Source organism: Carassius gibelio, chromosome B17, assembly GCF_023724105.1.
Source record: "Carassius gibelio isolate Cgi1373 ecotype wild population from Czech Republic chromosome B17, carGib1.2-hapl.c, whole genome shotgun sequence".
Lineage (NCBI taxonomy): Eukaryota > Metazoa > Chordata > Actinopteri > Cypriniformes > Cyprinidae > Carassius > Carassius gibelio.
Window position 1 is genome coordinate 2909538 of NC_068412.1, and position 22012 is coordinate 2931549.

General features: G+C 38.5%; 1 protein-coding gene across 1 annotated transcript; it reads left to right on the forward strand.

Annotated features, from left to right (window-relative positions):
- Positions 1-5009: 5009 nt before the first annotated feature.
- On the forward strand, positions 5010-18168 carry LOC127975806 (ankyrin repeat and SOCS box protein 2). Its single transcript, XM_052579793.1, has 8 exons — positions 5010-5233; positions 6014-6129; positions 6337-6492; positions 7195-7440; positions 8799-8970; positions 10993-11437; positions 11998-12151; positions 17622-18168. The coding sequence occupies exons 1-8, from the start codon at positions 5109-5111 to the stop codon at positions 17753-17755; spliced, it is 1548 nt and encodes a 515-aa protein (XP_052435753.1). The 5' UTR covers positions 5010-5108; the 3' UTR covers positions 17756-18168.
- The last annotated feature ends 3844 nt before the right edge of the window (positions 18169-22012 follow it).

Genomic DNA, 22012 nt, shown 5'->3' on the forward strand with positions numbered 1-22012 from the left:
CTAGTATCTTAGACAGAAAAGGAAGATTCAAGATCATTCTGTAATTCTTTGATGTTTAATGATATATATATATATATATATATATATATATATATATATATATATATATATATATATATATATTTTTTTTTTTTTGATTAGAGGGTTAAAACGTTATTTAAAATAACACATTGTTTAACTGTAAATGTTGTATTTACCGAAGTGAGTTTCTTTGGTATTTTAAAAACACTGTTTTAATACATTAAGCCACATCAAGTGTTTTAAGTCCTTGCATCTGTAGATGTGCCACTGCGAGATGCAGATGCCGCATGACATTTAATGCTCAAACGGCTTATTTTTACACTGAAATGCCTTCTGTTTGCACTGAAAAGTTCACGCACATGCACATATGAAATCACCTGCATGTATATACACGAAGCATGCATCTTTCTTATCAGAATTGTATTCCTTTGTGAATATTATTTTGAATGTTTGCGCTACTGTTTCATGGCTGTGTCTGCATGCTGCGTAGGTGGTCAACCAAAACAATAGTATCTCAACCAAAATGTAGTTTTTACCGCCGCTGTCGCGTCTGTAAAGTGCATTTGCAGCCTTTGACCGCTGGGTGGCACTTTAACCAAAGTTATCAAACAAGCGCATCAAAGCACATTTTTGCAAATAGCCGTCAGTTTTGCCTCACCGATTTGACGGCTGCAGTTGGGGAAAATTAAAGAAAAACACTGTAGTTAAAATATTGAATATTTACAGATTTACAGAAGTTTAGGCCTTATGGAGTTTTGCATTTCTTAGAACGAATTCAAGCAGGATAAATGTCAAGCCTATGAGCTTGCTTATCTCTAAGCTGCACAGCATCACGCCAAATGTTTGATTTGACACATTTAATAGGTGTGCAGTGTTATTTATATAATATGAATTATGTGTTATATTATTCTAAATAAATTATAGTTTACTTTGCATCGGATCATTTTAGGGGGGGTAGGCTACATGGATTTATTTGCAAAATATAAATATTTTCACACATTAGGCCTATATTTTAATTTATATTTTAAAATTCCTTTAATAAAACAACATGTATTTTTGTCACACACTACTTTGTTATTCATTACATATCCTTTATTTTGACAGATAACTTCTTGAGGAAAAGATTAAGAAATTGTTGCGTGTTTTATAAATTATTTTCTTTATTTTAGAAACATATAATATAATTTCACTTCCATTATTTAGACTTAATTAAAACAAGAAATGAATAAATTAAACCTGCACAATTTAGCTAAATCGTTGAAACTCTAAAGAATGGACTGATTAATAAAACGTCCTCACGTTTAAACAAGTTCTCTCATTATAATCAGCAAAATGCACATGATGTAAAAAAGACCTTCAGTAATTGACAACTTTAGTGATTTTTGAGGGAACTTTCTTTACTTGCGTTCATATAATTTAAGTATTGTGTTCCTGTGACTCAGTGGTAGAGCATTGCGTTAACAGCGCAGAGGGTTGTGGGTTCGATTCCCAGGGAACAAGTTAGGTAAAAAATTTTAGCCTGAATGCACTGTAAGTCGCTCTGGATAAAAGCGTCTGCTAAAAGTATTTAATAAATAAATTGCAGACGCATTTAAATGCAGGTGTTTTCATATCATATTCCCCAAAACTCCAGCGTGCAAGATTTGTGTAGCGCGCATGATGCTGACTCAGTGCACACGCAGCATTTATACTTATTTGTCTACATATTTTATTTTCATTACAAATGGTTTTATTTTGGATAATTGCATGTAAAATAAATTATTTAATTTGAAATGCATATGCACAATGTGACTTATTATTCATATTCAAGTGTTTGTGTGAAAATGATTAATATGTAGGCTATGCATGACAGGGAGGCGTCCTCTCGATCACATGATTTTTCTCCTGATAATGAAATAACTGAAAATACTGTGAAGGTTGCATTACTCTTTACTGCCCGTCCTTGTGGAGAGAGCCAGCACTGTGAATTACATCTTGCAGCCGACAAGAGAACATTTGTGTATTAATAAATAATTAAAATGTCTCCTTTTTCAGAATTGTTAGGCTACTTCTTCCTGCGCATTGTGGCAAACTTTATGCATGTGCTTGAGCTTGGAATATATTAAGAGTGGATTATAGAAGTTATATAATCCGGCCTATGTGCGAGTGTTGTGTGTGGATCGAGTTTATATGTGTGCAAGCGCCTATTTCATATATGTATGTATTTTGTACATCCAATAGTATACATGTATATGTAATTAGGCTTTTTTTTTTTTTTTTTTTTTTTTTTTGAACAGTAAATGTAATATTATTTCGAATTTATTAGTAATTAGTTACGATATTTTAGGATTTTATTATTATGCACAGATTCACAGAAAGCTTGTTTCTCAGCGGCTCTTTGCAGAGGGTTTGTTGTTCTGTCTTTCTCTTCAGAAGACCAAAGGATTGAAGTCGGGTGACATACTTGGCCTGCAGTTTCACTTTCTCTTCTTCAGAAACTCTCGCGTGACTCTGGCAGTGTGGTTTGCTTCAGGAGGCTGCACTCATCTAGTCAGATATTATTTTGATAATCCACAGGCCCTGATGAAGCTCTTGGACGTGACTGACACTCATCTCTGGTCCTGACCCGTTCAGCATGCAGGGGCGGATCTAGGAAAATATTGATGGGGTGGTGAGAAGGGGGCAGGAATGTTTGAGGGGTGGCAACATATGGCAGACGTACATGTACTGAATTAAGTCACAGTTATCATAGTTTGATGATAAATAGTATATGTATACACTACAAAAGGGCACAGGCTATAATTTACAAACTTAATCTCATGCAATGTCTTGTATTTGAAACAGTTCATTTGAGGAATAAGTGAGCATACAATGTGATCTCACTTAAGAGGAGACAGAAGTGTGATAGAAGTAAAGGACATTATCACAGGAAAGACATTAATGTTAAGACACAGGTGATGAGTGGCAGATGTGTGAGAGGGGAAGCGAACTGTTTCTGACTGTGACTGTATATACAAAATAAGAAACATAATTTGTGACTGAATTCCGTGATTCAATCCCTGTCGCTTTGCAAACACAGACAGGTCAATTTATGAATGAAAGTGTGAAAGTTGTTATGTATCCTCACGCTTCTTAAAAGTGGGTAATGTATCACGTAGTAGACTACACCACTGTAACATTAGTTAGTGAAATAACGTAACGATATATAACGATATTTATCATCTCAAAGTCTCAACTATGCTAGCACTGTGTTTTCATTAAAGCTTCATTTCTTGATAGAAAGAATCCATTTAACCTCCTTCCTCCTCCTGTGTCTCCTTGTGACTTCTGGTTCAGTTTTCTCAGAAATTTTTCCAAAAAAACCAGTCTCTTGCCGCTCTGGTGCTGTTTTCTGTGTGAATGTCTGTTGAACTGCAACTGATTCTGTATTATCAGCATCATTCCTCCAGTCTTCAGTGTCACATGATCTTCAGAAATCAGAATAATATGATCATTTACTGCTCAAGAAACATTTCTGATTATCATCAATGTTGAAAAGGAATTACCTTTCTTAATCAAGGAAACATTACATTGTTCAAAAATGAGAGAAAAGACATTTCTATATTACAACCGATTTCAGATGAATGCTGTTGTTTTGAACTTTATTTTCATTAAAGAACCCTGAAAAATAAAATGTATTATATAAAAGTCTTGATGAGAAAACATGTATCCCTAATGTTTGCTGCTTGTGTAGTTCACATGTAGTGTATCTCATTATAAAGGATGATTCAACCTGCACTACACAGATTCATGGTTCTGTACTGTAAATGCATTATATAAATGCAGCTTAAAGCAGAAAATGTCAACCCTTTCATGGGTTTTTAAAATGCACCGCCAGTGTTTCAGGCCTGATTATTATACGTTCAGTTTTAGATGTCAACCCTTACATGTTTTAACAGAAGTGTAACATTGCTGAAAGATGTCTGTCCACTTCATCAATCCTGCTGTAATGAGTTTAAGCGAAGCTAAACAGAGTGGAGTATGTCCATAAAAGGCATCAGCTGGAGGCTCTGAACACACACACACACACACACACACACACACACACACACACACACACACACACACGACGAGTGTGATATCACCAAGTAAAACATGGTCCTGGATCAACATTCCAATCAACCAATAAGAACTGAGATATAACTCTTCAGAAAATATCTGTTTTAGGCTTACAGCCAGAGTGAGGTGCTTCTATGCTCTTGTTAATCAGATATCATTTCACTGATTCTGGGAATACATTATGGGTAGGGTTAGGCTAAGTCTATATTTTTGGACAATAATGTTGATCCAGGAACATGTCTCACCTGGCAAAATCTCGGCAACCCACACAGGCACACAAACAGACACACACACTCTGTCACATGCACACAAACAGACACACAGGCACACACTCACACACAAACAGACACACACACTCCATCTCGTGTGTTTGTGCTGTGACTACAAAACATTTAAAAACTCTTCATTTCTTGATCATTTACACATCACAGCATTTATGACAATCATGAAGATTTTAAATGCCATAAATGCTCCATGACCTATTCATAAACATGTAACGTGCTAATTCACAGAACCAGTTTGCCAGAATCTCTGAAACGAGACGAACAGGCTGAATACCAGCATAGTCCTCATCTGATGCATGACAGTAAGAGAACTCAAAACAGTTACACAGATATCAGTGTTATTCATGTCAGGAATGAGAGAGAATCTAACCCTCACACTTAACTGGAAGAGTCACTTCTTGTGTAGCTCTTTAATCGTTTCTGAGGAACGCTTGTAAGGAAGCTAAACAAAAGTCCCAAGCATTTGACTGCAGGCCATGACAATAGAGCCCTGACTCAACTAAAGCCTGTCCCTCATTCCTCAGTAATTATCTGAGCTGGTCGAGGGGCTAGACTAATAAGGTAAACTCCAGTCCTCACGTGTCAAGAACAACCTAAAATTAACCCAGCGAACAGCTGAGTGCTCTCTCTCGTGTATGTGTGTGTGTTCATTCACTGACGTCCACACACACACACACTCGCAGGCGCGCGCGGCACGAGCGTCTTTGTCTGTGTGACAATAACAGGATGAGACGCTTCTCTTACGCCGAATATATCGCATTATTTCGGTCTAGAAACACAAAACCAAACTCGCCTCAGAAAACATCATCATCTGGTGGAGATGCGAACCGGGACGAGACCGAGCCGTCACAGTGAGTGTGTGTGTGTGTGTTTACTATCGCTGTTCGTCCATTAACAGAATACATCTCGAGTGAATGCGCTCAGTTTAAGACAGCTGTGTGATTTGTGTCTGCGTGATCTTCAGCTCTCATTGCATCGGAGCGGGAAACACTCCTCTTTAAAGAGCAGGGGCTGGTTGTCACACTTTTCTTCAGCCAGTCTTCGTGGCTTGAGTTTGAAATGTCTCTTTATAAACACACACACACACACACACACACACACACACACACACAGACACGGCGATGGTCATTTGTGCGATTGGGGTAAGTTGTCCCAGTGGAACTGCTATTAAAACCCATATCACGCGCTTTTTGTGCGAATGTAACGATTATGAAACACAATTAATCAAATATAAAAAGGAAGAAAATATACAAAAAATAAATAAATACAAAAACAGAAACAGAAATATAAAATACTGTATATTCATTAAGTAAAAATCATGTGACAAATTGCCCCGATCTGACATGAAAATGACCCTTGTCTCGGGAACAGATCTGTCTTCATGACATGTTTAATGTATGTGTGTGCTATTATTAAGTTCACTTCATAAGATATTTCAGATAGCTACTGTAAGTGTAGCCTGGATGACAGAAGTGACAAAACATATTTCAATTTAAGATTTTTATAAAAAGCACTGCAAGAGAAAACAGGTTTAGAGACTTGAGCTTGTGGTAACATCCCCATGTGACAGCTAGCCCCGGCCTCCACTATAACAGACACACACTGATTCAGTCTGGTGGATTCTCCTCCAGAGTCAGCTCTTCTGTGAGAAGAGCACATGTGCAGAGCGGGAGTGAAGAGGACTGGACGGCTCTGCATGAAGCGGCTCACCGCGGCCAGACGCGCTGCCTGAGGACTCTACTGACAGGTGAGAGCTCGGGACACACCTGTCCTACACAGAGCACTGACAGCTGGAGGGCTTTGTCTCAAATCATTCGGAAGAAATTTCCCCCCAAAAAACTTGTTGAACAAGTTGAGTTACTCCTGTGCTTTGGCTTGGCTCATAAGTGTTTAATTGTGTTAGTCATTATTGGTCAGCTGCAGTAATGAAGCATGTTCCTGTGCTGTGTGTCAGATGGTGGTGTGTGTGTGGACAAGCGCACGCTTCAGGAGCAGACGCCGCTGCTGCTCGCCGTTCAGGGCACACACCTGGAGTGTGTGAGGACTCTTCTGGAGGCAGGAGCCGACCCCGACATCAGCAACAAGAACAAAGAGACGCCTCTTTATAAAGGTGCCTTCACTCTACACTAAACAATAGTGTTGATGTTCACCTCAGTTTAGTTCAAGAACAATGCCAAATAAAGATCTGCTGAAGATGTGCTCACTCTCAGATCATCCAGGATCACCAGAAGTGTGTGTCTTCATCAGGTTTGTAGAAATGTAGCACTGCATCAGTGTCTCATCAGTGGATGCTCTGCAGTGAATGGGTGCCGTCAGAATGAGAGTCTGATAAAAACATCACAATAATCCACAGCACTCCAGTCCATCAGTGAACATCTGGAGAAGACAAAAGATGAAACACATCCAGCATTAAGATGATTTTAACTCAAACACATAGAGACTATAATCCATAATAACACTTCCTCCAGTGAAAAATTAGTTTCACATATTAGTAAAATATATTAGTTTAGAGCTGTTTAAACACTGCTTTCTCTGTGCAGATTTCTCTCCTGATTCAGACCAGAACACTTTCTCACTGGAGGAAGTGTTATTATGGATTATAGAGTCATATTTGAGTTAACAACATCTGCTGGATTAGTTTCCTCTTTTGTCTTCTCCAGAGGGGGAGCACATCTTCAGCACATTTCCATCTTATGAAACAGATTTGCATCAGTTGTAAAGCAGCTCTACAGAAGACAAAGTCTTCATTCTGCAGCTGGGTTCAGTAAGTGTTGTAAAGCTCCTTCTTCTTCTTCTGTCTGCTGGTGTTTAGCGTGTGAGCAGGAGAGTGTGAGCGCGGTGAAGCTGCTGCTGGCGTTCGGTGCGGCTGTGAATCAGCGCTGTTATCACGGCTGGACCGCGCTGCATGAAGCAGCGAGACGAGACAACCCTGAGCTCTGTGAGACGCTCCTGAGGGCCAGAGCCGCTGTAGACGCCCGCAACGCTGACCACGTCACACCCGCGATAGAAGCGGCTCGACACGGACGCACAGAAGCGCTCGCTCACCTGATCAAGAACGGTACTGAGCACCGGGTTTATTATATATATATATATTAGAGCCGGGACTTTAACGCGTTAATTGAGATTAATTAATTACACAAAAAATAACGCGTTAACTAAGATTAATTAATTACAGAAAAAAAAATTCCCGCATTTTTAATAACTTATTTTTGCACCGCGGAACGTTTCTCACTGGATTTGTTTCGGCGGACCGATTATACTGAAGCACCAACTAGCGTTCGCTTCGCATACTGTCTATGATATCACTGCAGCACATCGAGCCTCAAGTATCACTTCAACGCAAAACATATCGCAGCTAGCGTGGACTTTACACTTTATGTTGAACTATGTATTATTTTGTTGGTGCAACTGGCAGTTTATGTTGAACTCTTTATTGTTTTGGCCAAGGTTATTGAGAGTTGGACTTAGTATGTTATGGCCTCTGAAGCAACAGAGAGATGTTTTCTAATAGTCAGTGTTTCCAATGTTCTGAATGTAATTGACAGTATTGTGTTTTACTTAAAAAACTCTTTACAGAAGGTTCCAGCACCTATAAGCTTCCTGAATTTCTGAAATGTACTATTTCTAAATTGTTTCTAAATATGCTATTGCTACACTTCATGGCAAAAATTGCACTGGTCTGCTAGACTTGGTTGAACAAAAATAAACAATATTTTGTTGCTTAAGCTTATGTATTCAGTCATTATTCAATGGTATACTATAAATCCATGTGAAAAAAAAAATACTTATCACTGTTCTCAGGTCAAATATTTATATGCGATTAAAATGCGATTAATTTCGATTAATTAATTACAACGCCTCTAATTAATTAGATTCAGAGTCCCGGCCCTAATATATATTTATTCAGACTCTCACTAACATTCAATCATTTGGGATCGTCTGTTAGTATCTGTAGAAGTGGCCGTTCACTTTGTTGTCCTGTTAATGTTTTTAAATACTTCAATGCAATCTGTGCTTTTTGTAGTGAGAGCTGTGTTATAAACTATTCTCCAACAACAGCTATTTTTAGACATGTCAGATGTCTGTTTTCCCTCTGATGGTGATTTTTTTTACACAAACGTGCTACTCTATGCCAAATAGAGTCATCAGCGTTATTTCTTCAGTCTTTGTGATAAGAGTTTCTTATCCGTTTGATCCATCGATCATTTTACATTTAAATACCATGACACGAATCAATTAAATGAATATGATAGCTAACTAAAAACAAAGACCAAGCAAAAAAGATTTAGATGTTTTCAGAGAGCCGCTACAACAGTAGATATAAAACACAAAACTAGAAGAGGAATTTCCTATGGAGGAATGTCTTTGTAAAGCAGAAGAGCAGAAACACTAGCATGGTTGTGTTTGTCCCGACAGGTGCTGATGTGAACGCTCAGACGTGTGACGGAAACACAGCTTTAACTGAGGCCTGCAGACACGGTCACACACACACAGTGAAGCTCCTGCTCAGACATCACGCAGACGCCAACAAAGCCACCCACACCGGCCTTCTGCCACTGCACATCGCCAGCCAGCACGGACACAAAGAGTAAGAGTCCAGTCTAATCTAGAGAACTAATGATCTGTGATCTGACGCCTCCGACACACGGCAGCTGATTACTGCAGTCCACAGCTGTGTTTAAACCTACAGCTCAGCCTCAGGTCATCTGAGATCAGGATGAGTGTGTTTCTTCATCAGATTTGTACAAACCCGATTCCAAAGTTGGGACACTGTACAAATTGTGAATAAAAACAGAATTCAATGATGTGGAAGGTTCAGATTTCAATATTTTATTCAGAACACAACATAGATGACATATCAAATATTTAAACTGAGAAAATGTATCATTTTTAAATTTTGGCATCAACACATCTCAAGAAAGTTGGGACAAGGCCATGTTTCCCACTGTGTGGCATTCCCTCTTCTTTTTCTAACAGTCTGTAAACGTCTGGGGACTGAGGAGACCATTTGCTCAAGTTTAGGAACAGTAATGTTCTCCCATTCTTGTCTAATACAGGCTTCTAGTTGCTCAAATGTCTTGGGTCTTCTTTGTCACATCTTCCTCTTTATGATGTGCCAAATGTTTTCTATTGGTGAAAGATCTGGACTGCAGGCTGGCCATTTCAGTACCAGGAACCTTCTTCTACACAGCCATGATGTTGTAAGTGATGCAGTATGTGGTCTGGCATTGTCATGTTGGAAAATGCAAGGTCTTCCCTGAAAGAGATGACGTCTGGATGGGAGCATATGTTGTTCTAGAACTTGGATATACCTTTCAGCATTGATGGAGCTCATCTTTCCAGATGTGTAAGCTGCCCATGCCACACACACTCATGCAACCCCACACCATCAGAGATGCAGGCTTCTGAACTGAGTGCTGATAACAACGCATGGCACGGTGGATTGTGTTCACCGACAGTGTTTTCTGAAAGTATTCCTGAGCCCATGTTGTGATTTCCATTACAGTAGCATGCCTATATGTGATGCAGTGTCGTCTAAGGGCCGAAGATCATGGTCATCTAGTGTGGTTTTCCAGCCTTGACCCTTACACACAGAGATTGTTCCAGATTCTCTGAATCTTTGGATGATATTATGCACTGTAGATGATGATAACTTCAAACTCTTTCCAATTTTTCTCTGAGAAACTCCTTCTGGTATTGCTCCACTATTGTTCGCGGCAGCATTGGGGGAATTGGTGATCCTCTGCCCATCTTGACTTCTGAGAGACACTGTCACTCTGAGAGGCTCTTTTTATACCCAATCATGTTCACAGTTGACCTAATAAGTTGCAAATTGGTCCTCCAGCTGTTCCTTATATGTACATTTAACTTTTCCAGCCTCTTATTGCTACTTGTCCCAACTTTTTTGGAATGTGTAGCTCTCATGAAATCCAAAATGAGCCAATATTTGACATGACATTTCAAAATGTCTCACTTTCAACATTTGATATATTATCTATATTCCATCGTGAATAAAATATAAGTTCCATTTTTGTATATTCTATTCCTTCTTTAATCACAATTTGTACAGTGTCCCAACTTTTTTGGAAATTGGGTTTATACTGACATTTGAATTTATTATTATCCAGTCTTAAAAAATAGTTCACCCAAAGATAATAATCTGCTGAAAATGTGTTCATGCAAGATTAGGGTTATTTTCATCAGGTTTGTAGAAATGCAGCACTGCATCAGTGTCTCAGCAATGGATGCTCTGCAGTGAATGGGTGCCGTCAGAATTGGAGTCTAAACAGCTGATAAAAACATCACAATCCACATGATTTAAGAAGCCAAAAGCTGTGTGCTTGTAAGAAACAAATCCATAATTACATTTTTAACTAGAATCCAATAAAATATAATGTCTTTCACAGCAAAATCCAGTCACATATTTGTTTAGAGCTGTTTAAACGCTGGTTGATCTGTGCAGATTTCTCTCCTGATTCAGACCAGAACCCTTTTTCACTGGAGGAAGTGTTGTGGATTATAAAAAAATTTGTGAACAATTTAAGACATTTAATAGTGTGTTGATGAATGATTGATTTGTAGGATAATCTGGGAAATGATGTGTTTTCAGGATAGTTTCCTCACTGCTCCCGGTCAGCAGCCGGGCGAGGGTCCGGCGGAGCGGTATCTCTCCGCTTCATCTGGCGGCGGAGCACGACCAGCGGGCCATTCTGAGTCTGCTGATCGAGTCGGGATTCGACGTCAACTGCAAACTCTCTCAGGAGCGCTCTGCTGGGTTCCAGAACCGGTGTGTTTCGGCTCTATACTGCGCCGTCGCTGCCAGGAACACAGGGGCCGCCGCCGCTCTGCTGAGGGCAGGAGCTGACCCCAACACTGACCCCTGCAGCCCGCTGCTGCTAGCGGCACGTCACGGCTGTCTGGAGACTGTGGCCCTGCTGCTGGAGCACGGCTGCGATGCTCGAGCCTGCTTTACCTGCGACACACACCACAGCGGGCAGCACGCTCCCCTCAGAACTCACCCGCACCAGACACACACCAGCACCACTCACGCACAGGTAAAGGTGCTGATTCTGTGCTGTCTGACCTGTTAACCCAGATGCCAGCAATTCATTTCTACATATCTCAGTGTTATTTTGAGAAACAAATATAATATATTGCAACAGGGTTATTAAAAGGGCTGGCTTCAAGGTAGTTAATGATGTGCTGTTTTTAAGTCAAAAATTGTGAGTTAAGAAGTAGAAAGTGTTAAGTGTGAGTGCATGTGTGTGTTGCGGGAGATTTTAAGGGAATAATGAATGGATGCACCGATTTCTAAAATAAATGTGCATTTCAATTGAAAGAAAATCATAATTTAATAAAAAAAAAACTACTTATTTGGTATTTTTCTATTGTAGGACACTGTTGGCATATGGCAACGATTTCCTAAATACCCCACAAATGTCTTTTTGTTTTGTTTTTAAAAAAAATCGGTTTTGATTTGTAAAATTGAAGTTATTTCATGTAATATAACTATATATATTTCATGGTTAGAATATTATGCATACACAGAGCGTTCTCTGTATGTAGTGTGTTTTAGCTTCTGAAGCTCTGTCCGTGTCGATCGGTTCACTTTCAGTTCTGTGACTGGATCTGGTCCTCCTGCTGGAGACACACAGCCGGGCGGCTCATCGATCTGCTGCTGGACTATGTAGGAAATGTTCAGCTCTGCAGCAGGATCAGAGATCTCCTTCTGGACCAGCCGGAGTGGACCAGCATTAAGGAGAAAACAAGTGAGTTCACGAGTGTCTGTTTGCACGAAGAGCCACAACACATTCAGCAGTAAAACCATAGCAGAAATGCAGAGATGCTGGCATCGCTATGATTATCTCCCTGCCCTTTGAACTATTTCAACAAACAGTGACACATTTACACTACCAGTCAAAAGTTTTTGTTTTTACAGAAATCTCTTCTGTTTACCAAACCTGCATTTATTTCATCTAAAATACAGCAAAATCATTAAAATTATGAAATATTATGTCAATCTGACAGTTGTTTTCTGTGTGAATCTGTGTTAAAGTGTAATGTATTTCTGTGATGCTCCGCTGTATTTTCAGCATCATTCCTCCAGTCTTCAGTGTCACATAATCTTCAGAAATCATGATAATATGATCATTTACTGCTCAAGAAACATTTCTGATTATTATCAATGTTGAAAACAGTTGTGCTGCACAATTTATCTGATCAAAAATACTGTTAAAATTGTTAAATATTATTACAGTGTAAAATAACTGAAGATGATCTTCAGAAATCGTTCTAATATGATGATTTACTGCTCAACAAACACTTCTGATTATTATTATTATCATCGGTATTTAAAACATTTGAGTACCTTTTTTCAGGATTATGTGATGAATATAAAGATCCAAAGATAAGCATTATACACTACACCATTCAAGAGCTTGGAGTCAGTATCATTCTTTTATTTAGCAAGGATGCTTTAAATCGATCAAAACTGGTGACAAAGACATTTTTATTTCAGATAAATGCTGTTCTTCTGAACTTTCTATTAATTTTACATTTATTTATTTAGCAGATACTTTTCTCCAAAGTGACTGTTTTTAACATAATAATAATAATAATAATAATAATAATAAATATAGCTGCAAGCCGCAATTTTGGGGCCAAGCACTCCACCGGCAAATTGAGGAGCTAAGCATGACATGGAGCATCACACCAAATGCAACAATGAGCAATTACAGCAATTTCAGGATGATTGTAATTGAAATGGCTGAAAAATCATAAATACAGCCATTAGTAATATTATTAAATGGCTTACGACTCTTGAGCCACAGGTAGTGCTGTAATCAAATCATTTTGTTGTGTTTTGTGTGAGGTAAAAGTGTTGCAGAGATACAGCCTCAAGTGTCATTTTGGCACCATGCCTCAAATTCATCACGGCGGAATGCGAAAACACAAAATCCATAACTTTCTGTCAGGACAGTCTGAAGATCATCTGACTCGATTTTTGGTGAAAATCGGACCACCGTTTGATGAGAAGTTAAAAAAAAGTCGTTTTTCAACCTAAATAAAAATGGCGGACAGGAAGTTCATCTTACTCTGGCATATTTAGTATGAATGTTGTCGGCAGAAGCCAGGGAATATTTTCATTGCAATTGGCTAATGCAATAAAAAAGTTATAAGCATTTTTATAAGTGTAATTATAAATGGTTATTGATTGTTTATTACTCTTGACCAATAGGTGGTGCTGTTACCAAATTGATGTGGCATGGTCAGTGTGGGGTGACTTACAAAGTTTGGTGCAAATATGTAGTTTTGCTGAGATACAGCCTCAGATGCATTTTGGAGTCTTTCCAGCAAATTCGTTGATGCACTAAATGAGAACTGTTTCGTATATCGACACGACAATAACTTTTCGCCAGTGGGGTCCAAAGATGATCTGCATCAAATTTGGTGAAAATTGGATTAACAGTCAAGGAAGAGTTTGAAAAAGTAGGTTTTCAACATTAAAATGGCAGACAGGAAGTATGGTCAAATTTGGCATAATTGGTATCGATGTTCTCGGCATGACCCAAAGAATATAGAGAGACCACTTTCATTTCAATAGTCTAATTTATTCAAAAGTTATTCAAATTTTTGATGATAACTTTTGACCACAAAGGGACGCTACCCCCAAACTTTTTGAGTAGCATCAGGGCATGGAGCTGAATATTCTTGTAATTATTTTCGTAATGATACGATAATGCGTTAAAAAAAATACAGCATTTTAGAACATATCATCCTGCATATCATTTGACTCAGCATGACCCACCTTTTTTTTTTTTTTGGCCAAACTATTCAGAAGTTATAAGCAAGAATATGCATTTATCATATCTCCTGACCACTAGGTGGCACTGCACCGAACCACTGCAGGTAGTCTCAGGTCATGCTTATTATGAGACACACCAAGTTTGATCTCAATATGCCAAACCGTTGCCGAGATATAACCTCACATGCATTTTTGCATGCTTTTCGTCAAATTTGTTCACGTGTCATTCGAGAACGGTTGGACAAATCAACTTGAATTCCAAAACTTTTTGCCAGCATCGTCTGAAGATGATCTGAGCCCAGGGGCGGACTGGCCATCTGTGTGATCTGGAGAATCACAGAACGGCCGGTACTCCAGGACGGCCGGCGGGCCGGCCCACCACCCGCCAAGTATGCAGTCATCACCCTTTTTTCCCCCACTAATCTGTCTTTACACTCCAGTACTGTAGGTGGCAGCAATGCACTGCAAAGGCCTTGGCCGCCAAGTAAGGAGAAGATGAAGTGGAAGAGTAGGAAGAAACCAACAGCAAAGACGTTAAAGGGGGGGTGAAATGCTCGTTTTCACTCAATATCCTGTTAATCTTGAGTACCTATAGAGTAGTACTGCATCCTTCATAACTCCAAAAAGTCTTTAGTTTTATTATATTCATAAGAGAAAGATAGTCTGTACCCATTTTTCCCGGAAAAACACGACCGACTTTAGGCGTGACGTGTGGGCGGAGCTAAAGAATCACGAGCGCGAATAGGCTTTTGCGTTGAGAGGATGTGGAAGCTGTGACATTACCGTGAGGAAAAAAACAACCAAAACAACCATGGCTAACAGTCAGATTCAGTGTATATTTATGATCCAGAATCAGATCCCGAGGCTGAAACTGAACGAGAGCAGCAGCAGCAACGACTCGCTCCAAGCGGGGCTCGAACCCGGGTCTCCGGCATGGGAGGGGACGCACTAACAAGAAGGCAGAGATATTTGAAGCAGTTTTACTCACCGCCTGCGGTTCCAACACACGATCGTGACCCTTTTTCGTTGGGACTGCATTATCCTTAAGAAATAAACGATACGCAAATCCGTCGTCAAACTGGGCCTTGTTTGTAAAACAAGCATCTTCGAAATGCAGGGAACAAACACAAACACTTGCACAACTCCGTTGATGCTCTGTAAAAATAAACTCCATCCACTGGTCCCTTAATGCGTTTTTTTTTTTTTTTTTTTTGGTAATCTGTGCAGAGTTGTCTTGCCCTGGCAACCAAAAACACACGTCTTTTGTGACATTTAGCGACGCTCTCGCTCTGATCAGTGAAGTCTGTTGTGCTCTCAGTGCTCTGCTATACGGGAGCACGCTCTTCCGGCAGAAGTGCCTCAGGACCCATATAAGGAAATTCCGCTCCATCTAACGTCACACAGAGCCATACTCGAAAAAAACTTTCCGAAACTTGTGACAAACCGGAAGAGGTTTTTTTGGAACAAAAATACTCCTTCAAACGTACAACTTAATTTTTGAAACTTTGTCCATGTTTAGCATGGGAATCCAACTATTTAACAGTGTAAAAAACTCAGTATGCATGAAATAACATTTCACCCCCCCTTTAACGTTAGATAGAAGAAGCATAGCAACAAACAAACAATATGCATTACGCGACCGCGGGTAAAAAAACTGAAAGCAAAGGGTGGGGCTGAGAAAAAAAAATGCGGAAGTTAGATACTGAAGCCGCTAAATGTCCCAAACTAACTGAAATATATATCAGTATTTTCCAGTAGCAGCACCTCTCAGATAAATATTAGCAGCAGTGAAGTGAGCCAGACAGTTATGCAGCAACATGCCATCAGTGATGATGATGAGGAACAGAAAGATGAGCGGGTTCCACAGGCAGATCCAGATCCAAGTATGGAACATGAGAGGAGACAGAGAGTTACTTGCTAGAGATGATGTTAGGAAGTGATATTCAGGTTGCTACATTTTTAATGATTACAGTAGTTAAAAAAGCTAAACTTTTAGATGTAAAATGTAACATGCAGTAGCTAATATTAAGAAATATGTTGTGCTTTTACTTTTAAAAATGTTGGTAACATCACACTTAATATTTACAAATTTTGAAGATTTTGAATATAGAAGTTAAATTTGTAATGGTGTATTTTCATTTAGATGTGGTATTATAATCTGTGCAGTAAGATTAATTACTGCATAAATTAAGATTATTAAGTAATAAATTCATTTTAAGACAGCATGGAATAGATTTTATAATATACGTTTTATAACAGCATATTATATAAACTATTCCATGCTATCTTGGAATAAAACCTGTTTCTTTTATTATTATTCCATCGTTTGTTTATTCAGGTTGAGCTTAGACCAAGAGCAGAGAAAGACACCCACTCCAGCTCAACATCTAGTCAACATCAGTGCTATTGCTATAATTTGGATGATATAGTATCATGAGCCACAATTAAAGTCTCATGACACTCACGCTAGGCATTATTTTTGTTGTTGTCGAGTTTACGCGCCGATTGCTTTGGGCCGGGCCTAGTCAAAGTCCAGGGCCGTTTTTTAGTCCCAGTCCGTCCCTGTCTGAGCCAATTTTGGTGTGAATCAGACAAACCATCTAGGATGAGTTTGAAAAAGTAGGTTTTTCGAACAATTGAAAATTGCAAAAAAAAAAAGAAAACAGTTTCGGGGTCCATTCGACTTGACATGATCCAAGGATTCAGAGGAAAAAATAATTTTCATTTTCTGGCTTATGGATCAGAAGTTATTAGCACTTTGGACAAGTGGTGGTGCTTTTACTATGGTTAATGTGGGGACTGTCCTCTATCAGTGTGTCAAAGTTCACAGCTTTCCCGCAAGCGGTTCTATGGGCTGCCAAGAAGAAAAATAACGCCAACGATTTCAATAGGCACCTTCGGGTGCTTGGCCCCTAATAAATGCTTTTTAATCACAGGAATACATTTAAAATGTATTCAAATACAAAAGTTATTTTAAATAGTAAAAAATATTTACACATTTCTTTTTTTTTTTTGCTGTACTTCAAATAAATGTTAAAAGTTTTGGTTAGCAGAAGAGACTTTAAAAAACAATATAAACCTTACGGTTCAAAAACCTTTAACTGCTAGAGTAATAATATAAATGTTGTTGTTCTTTCATTCTTTGTTTTTTTACACAAAAGACAATTTCAGTGTTTCAACTTTAAATTTCAAATGAGGATTTTGTTTTTTGTTTTTAATTAAGGAACTTGTTAACTTACTTTTCATGATATCTGTTTGTCTTTTATTAGCCTGTCAGTCATCCAGAAATTGGAGTTACTTGTCGTGTGCATATTAAAGGTGAACACCAGCTCGTCGTGGTCAGCTCCAGAGGGAACAGTGTTGTGTTTGTTGGTGTGATGTAGTTGTGTGTCTGCATACTGAGCAGGATGTGTGTGACGTTTATGTCTCCACAGCGTCTCCACGAGGCCTGACGCATCTCTGTCGGCTGAGGATCCGAGAGCAGCTGGGGCCACAGAGACTGAGATGTGTGGAGTCACTGCCGCTGCCGGGCCCCATGCTGCGCTTCCTGAGCTCCAGGGGCCTTTAGCACAACATTCACCAAACCGGACTCTGCTGGACACTCACTCCTGTCCACTGTGCACTGTGTATTCATATAACTTTTAATACTTTTTAAAGTGTTAAACTTACCCTCCCAGTGTTTATATAACTTTCACTCAGTGTTAAAAAAGTAACATGAAGCAGTGAAAAGTTAATGAGGAAATTAGTCGATTGAGTGATGATTAAGCATTAAAGGGATACTCCACCCCAAAATGTTCATCTTCGGAACACCATGTAAGATATTTTGGATGAAAACTGGGAGGCTTATGACTGTCCCATAGACGTATCAAAGACGTCATCAGAATAATTCATCTGCCATTAGTGGTTCAACTGTAACGTTATGAAGTGACGGGAACCCTTTTTGTACACAAATAAAACTAAAATAACGACTTTATTCAACAATTTCTGTCTATCAACAATTTTCTGGATGGACCTCTATGCCCGGGTAAAGGACTTCAGCAATCCGGCGCAGAGAAAAGAAAACTAAAGTAAAAAAACAAAAAACAACTGGCATAAGGTTGGCTTGACATTGGACGTTCGAGAGTCTCAAATCTAGGGGCCATCTCTAAAGTTACATGTTACATGATATTGGTATACACCAGTGCTTAATTTGTAAATTGCAAGGTACCGGAACAAAGTGGGGCAACGGATCCGGCACGTGATTACAGAAGAGAGAGGCAACAGAGCACTCGCACAATCACATTGGTGGACCAATTTAAGTGATTAAGAGCGTGCATCAGATGCTTTTATAGGGTCTGTAAGGTCATGAATAACATGGAAATACCATGCGATTTTAAAACAACGATTTCCAGGCCTAAAAACATAGGGGACTATGTGTCGCATGGTTTTAATCACAGCTTTCAAGGTTAGAATGAGTGAAATTCTTGCATTTATTCAACATGGCTTGTAAGGCAAGGCAAGTTTATTTACATAGCATATTTCATACACAATGGTAATTCAAAGTGCTTTACATAAAAGAAAGTAAAATAATCATGAAGAAAAATAATAACAAAAATAAAACAAGCAATTTTAAAACTTTTAAAATGATTAAAACACTTAAAAACAGTTAGAAAATGATTTTAGTGAAAATATACTGCAATCAGTTCGGACATTGCACAGTGCTCATTCAGTAAATACACAGCTAAACAGATGGGTTTTGAGTCTAGATTTAAATGTGACTAGTGTTTTAGCACATCTGATCTCTTCTGGAAGCTGATTCCAACTGCGGGCGGCATAGTAACTAAAGGAGGACTCCCCTTGTTTTGTGTGAACCCTTGGTATTTCTATCTGACTTGATCCTAATGATCTGAGTGCTCTGTTAGGTTTATATTCAGTGAACATATCTGCAATATATTTCAGTCCTAGGTCATGCAGTGACTTATATACGAGTAAAAGTACTTTAAAATCAATCTTAAATGTAACTGGAAGCCATTGTAAGGAACTAAGGACTGGTGTGATATGCTCAGATTTTCTGGTTCTAGTCAGAATCCTGGCAGCAGCGTTCTGGATGAGCTGCAGCTGTCTAATGGTCTTTTTGGGAAGGCCGGTGAGGAGCCCATAACAAGAGTCCACCCTGCTGGTGATAAAGGCATGAACTAGTTTCTCCAAGTCTTGGCTGGAAACAAATCATCTAATTCTTGCAATGTTTTTTAGATGATAGTATGCTGATTTAGTTACTGCTTTGACATGACTACTGAAACTAAGGTCTGTCTCCAGAATCACACCAAGATTCCTGATTTGATTTTTAGTTGTTTGACCCCTTGTAGGTTTGAATAAAATAAAATAAATCCACACAAAGTCTAAGATTAAATCAGTCATTTGAATCCATGACCTCTCTCAGAGCGCGCTTCTCATCAGCACATCAGTGACCTGCACGCTGCGATACAAGACCCACTCGCATTTCAGGACAGCTGACAGAACTGTCAATTAATCGGGTCATTAGTATAATAAATTGATAATAACAAAAGTATAATAATTTGCACACCTTTTTAAGAATTTATATTTTTTTTTTGCTGTTTAATACACTTGGCCAAAGTCTCATGATATAAACGATTAAGCACTTGTGCACAGGATATTCTAAACATACAAGAGAATATCGGCTAGATGGCAAAAAAAAAAAAAAAAAACTACTTCTCCAGTCTTCAAACACACAAAGACATTAGCCTTTACAGACATAGTGTTTGAGTAAAGAAATGCTGTACTATTCAAACAGTTATTCGTATACCCTGGGTTTGGGAATAAGCGGAGATCTGTCTCCTCCAGGCTGTGCGCGCGTCAATCTGAGTGGATGCGCGTGAAGTGACGATGTTTCGCTTAGAGCTTGAGGATCCAATGCCGTAATGAAGTTTTACAAGCTCCTTTAAATACTTATCATTGGTTAAATATTTCTAAAACCATGTGATTTAAAATAATAATAACGAATTATAATAGAGATATGAATTTTGGATAGTTTTTCAAGACACATTTTTCCGTCTGCTTTACTGAAACGCCACCCCTGGAGGAGAAGGGTTTGGCCAAATTGAGGTGCCGGATCAGATTTCGGAGGTGCTGGACCTTACTGGACTTACAGTCATAAAAACAACTGTAATTGTTCATCTAGGTGTCAGCTATAATGCACAATTGAATTGAATGTTTAATATTCATTAAAATATCAAACTGTAAATCATATGAAAATTATGCTACTTTTTTACATGGCTCCAACTCAGATTTGAACCTCAATAGCCTTTGAGGAGAAAGATAAAACAGTTGTACCTTGATTAACAAGTTCAGCTGTATTTACTTACGGTTGGAGCTAAACTCTGCAGGAAGTTCTGTCTGTAATCATCAAGTGTTCCTGATGTTTGCTGATTCAGTTGTGTTTGATGAGGGGCCTGTTCTTATGCTCTATATTATTGCTGGGGATTTGACGTGTTCCAGGAGCATAAAGTTCTCTGAAGCTCATCCTAGAGTTGCTGTGATAGCAACAGGTCCGTCAGCTCAAACCTGCTCGGGATCAGGATAATCTCACATAAACGGGATTTGATTGCATCTAAAAGTCTGTCCCAGCCATTGCTACTTTCTTATTCTTAAAATGTTGCATAAACTATAATAATAGACACCACCTCATTTAGAGATTAATTTGTGCAGGAATAATTATCTCATGATTTTATCAGAGTCATACACACATTACCTGCAGTTTGCATGAGTCATGCATTCATTTGAGCCTAGATGCTGGTGACTTTGATGAATCACAGGAGATGCACTTCACAAATCTCAAAATGCTGTTTTGATGCAAAATTAATATAAAATTAGGCCTATGTCTTGGGATCTTGTGGATTAAGAAACTTTCATTCATGCTGTCATATTTAATAAATCCACTTTAATCTAATTAAATTAATTGCTATAGAATACTGTTGATGTAAAAAATAAAATAAAAATACAAGAAATTGTACAAATACTAAAAATTGTGAGAAATAATTGGTAATCTACGGTGATCAGGAGGGGACACGTACTTAACCGGTCATGGCCTTGAGATCCTGTGTTAAGGGAACGACAAACCTGCGTGACCATAGCATTTATTATCATTAATGCTGTAAGAAAGTTGTGCAATGTGATACATTTGTCATTACATGATTTTAAATAGAAAGTTAGATTTTTTTAAAAGTATGTTAATGATCAATTTAATGGAGGCTTCTGAAATGTATTTCAATGTGCATATAAAGCAAACATTATACAAGCAGTACATTGTCAGAAATAAAATGTTAAGTTAATTATTGAATTATTGGCTGATAGACCCACTAGTGAATATTTATTCACTGTGCTCATTACTTCACTTGTACTGAATATAGGCCTTCACAAGAATCATGTTATTACAGCTAAATAATATATTACAGGAGCCATGGCTGATCGCTCGATGATGCTGTGGTGTTACTTGGGTGAAAAATATTTAGTTACAAAAAGATTTAAAGGGCAAACATCGCTGAGCTTTATTTAATTATTTATTTTAACCATTGTCATATTTTAAATTCATTTAAAAAATAAAATGTATGTTCTCAAGACATTTAGCAAACAATGTTTATCCACATGAGGATAGGATATCATAAAATAAATTAAGTTGAAATGAAAAGCAGAGGGCAACACAAACTTTAAATGAATTTCTCTACACCGATGCCAGACGCGTGCACGTGGAGGACATTTATGCTGCAAGCACCTGCTATCAACAAAACATTGATAGAATCTCAGAATAAATAAATAAATAATATTGAAA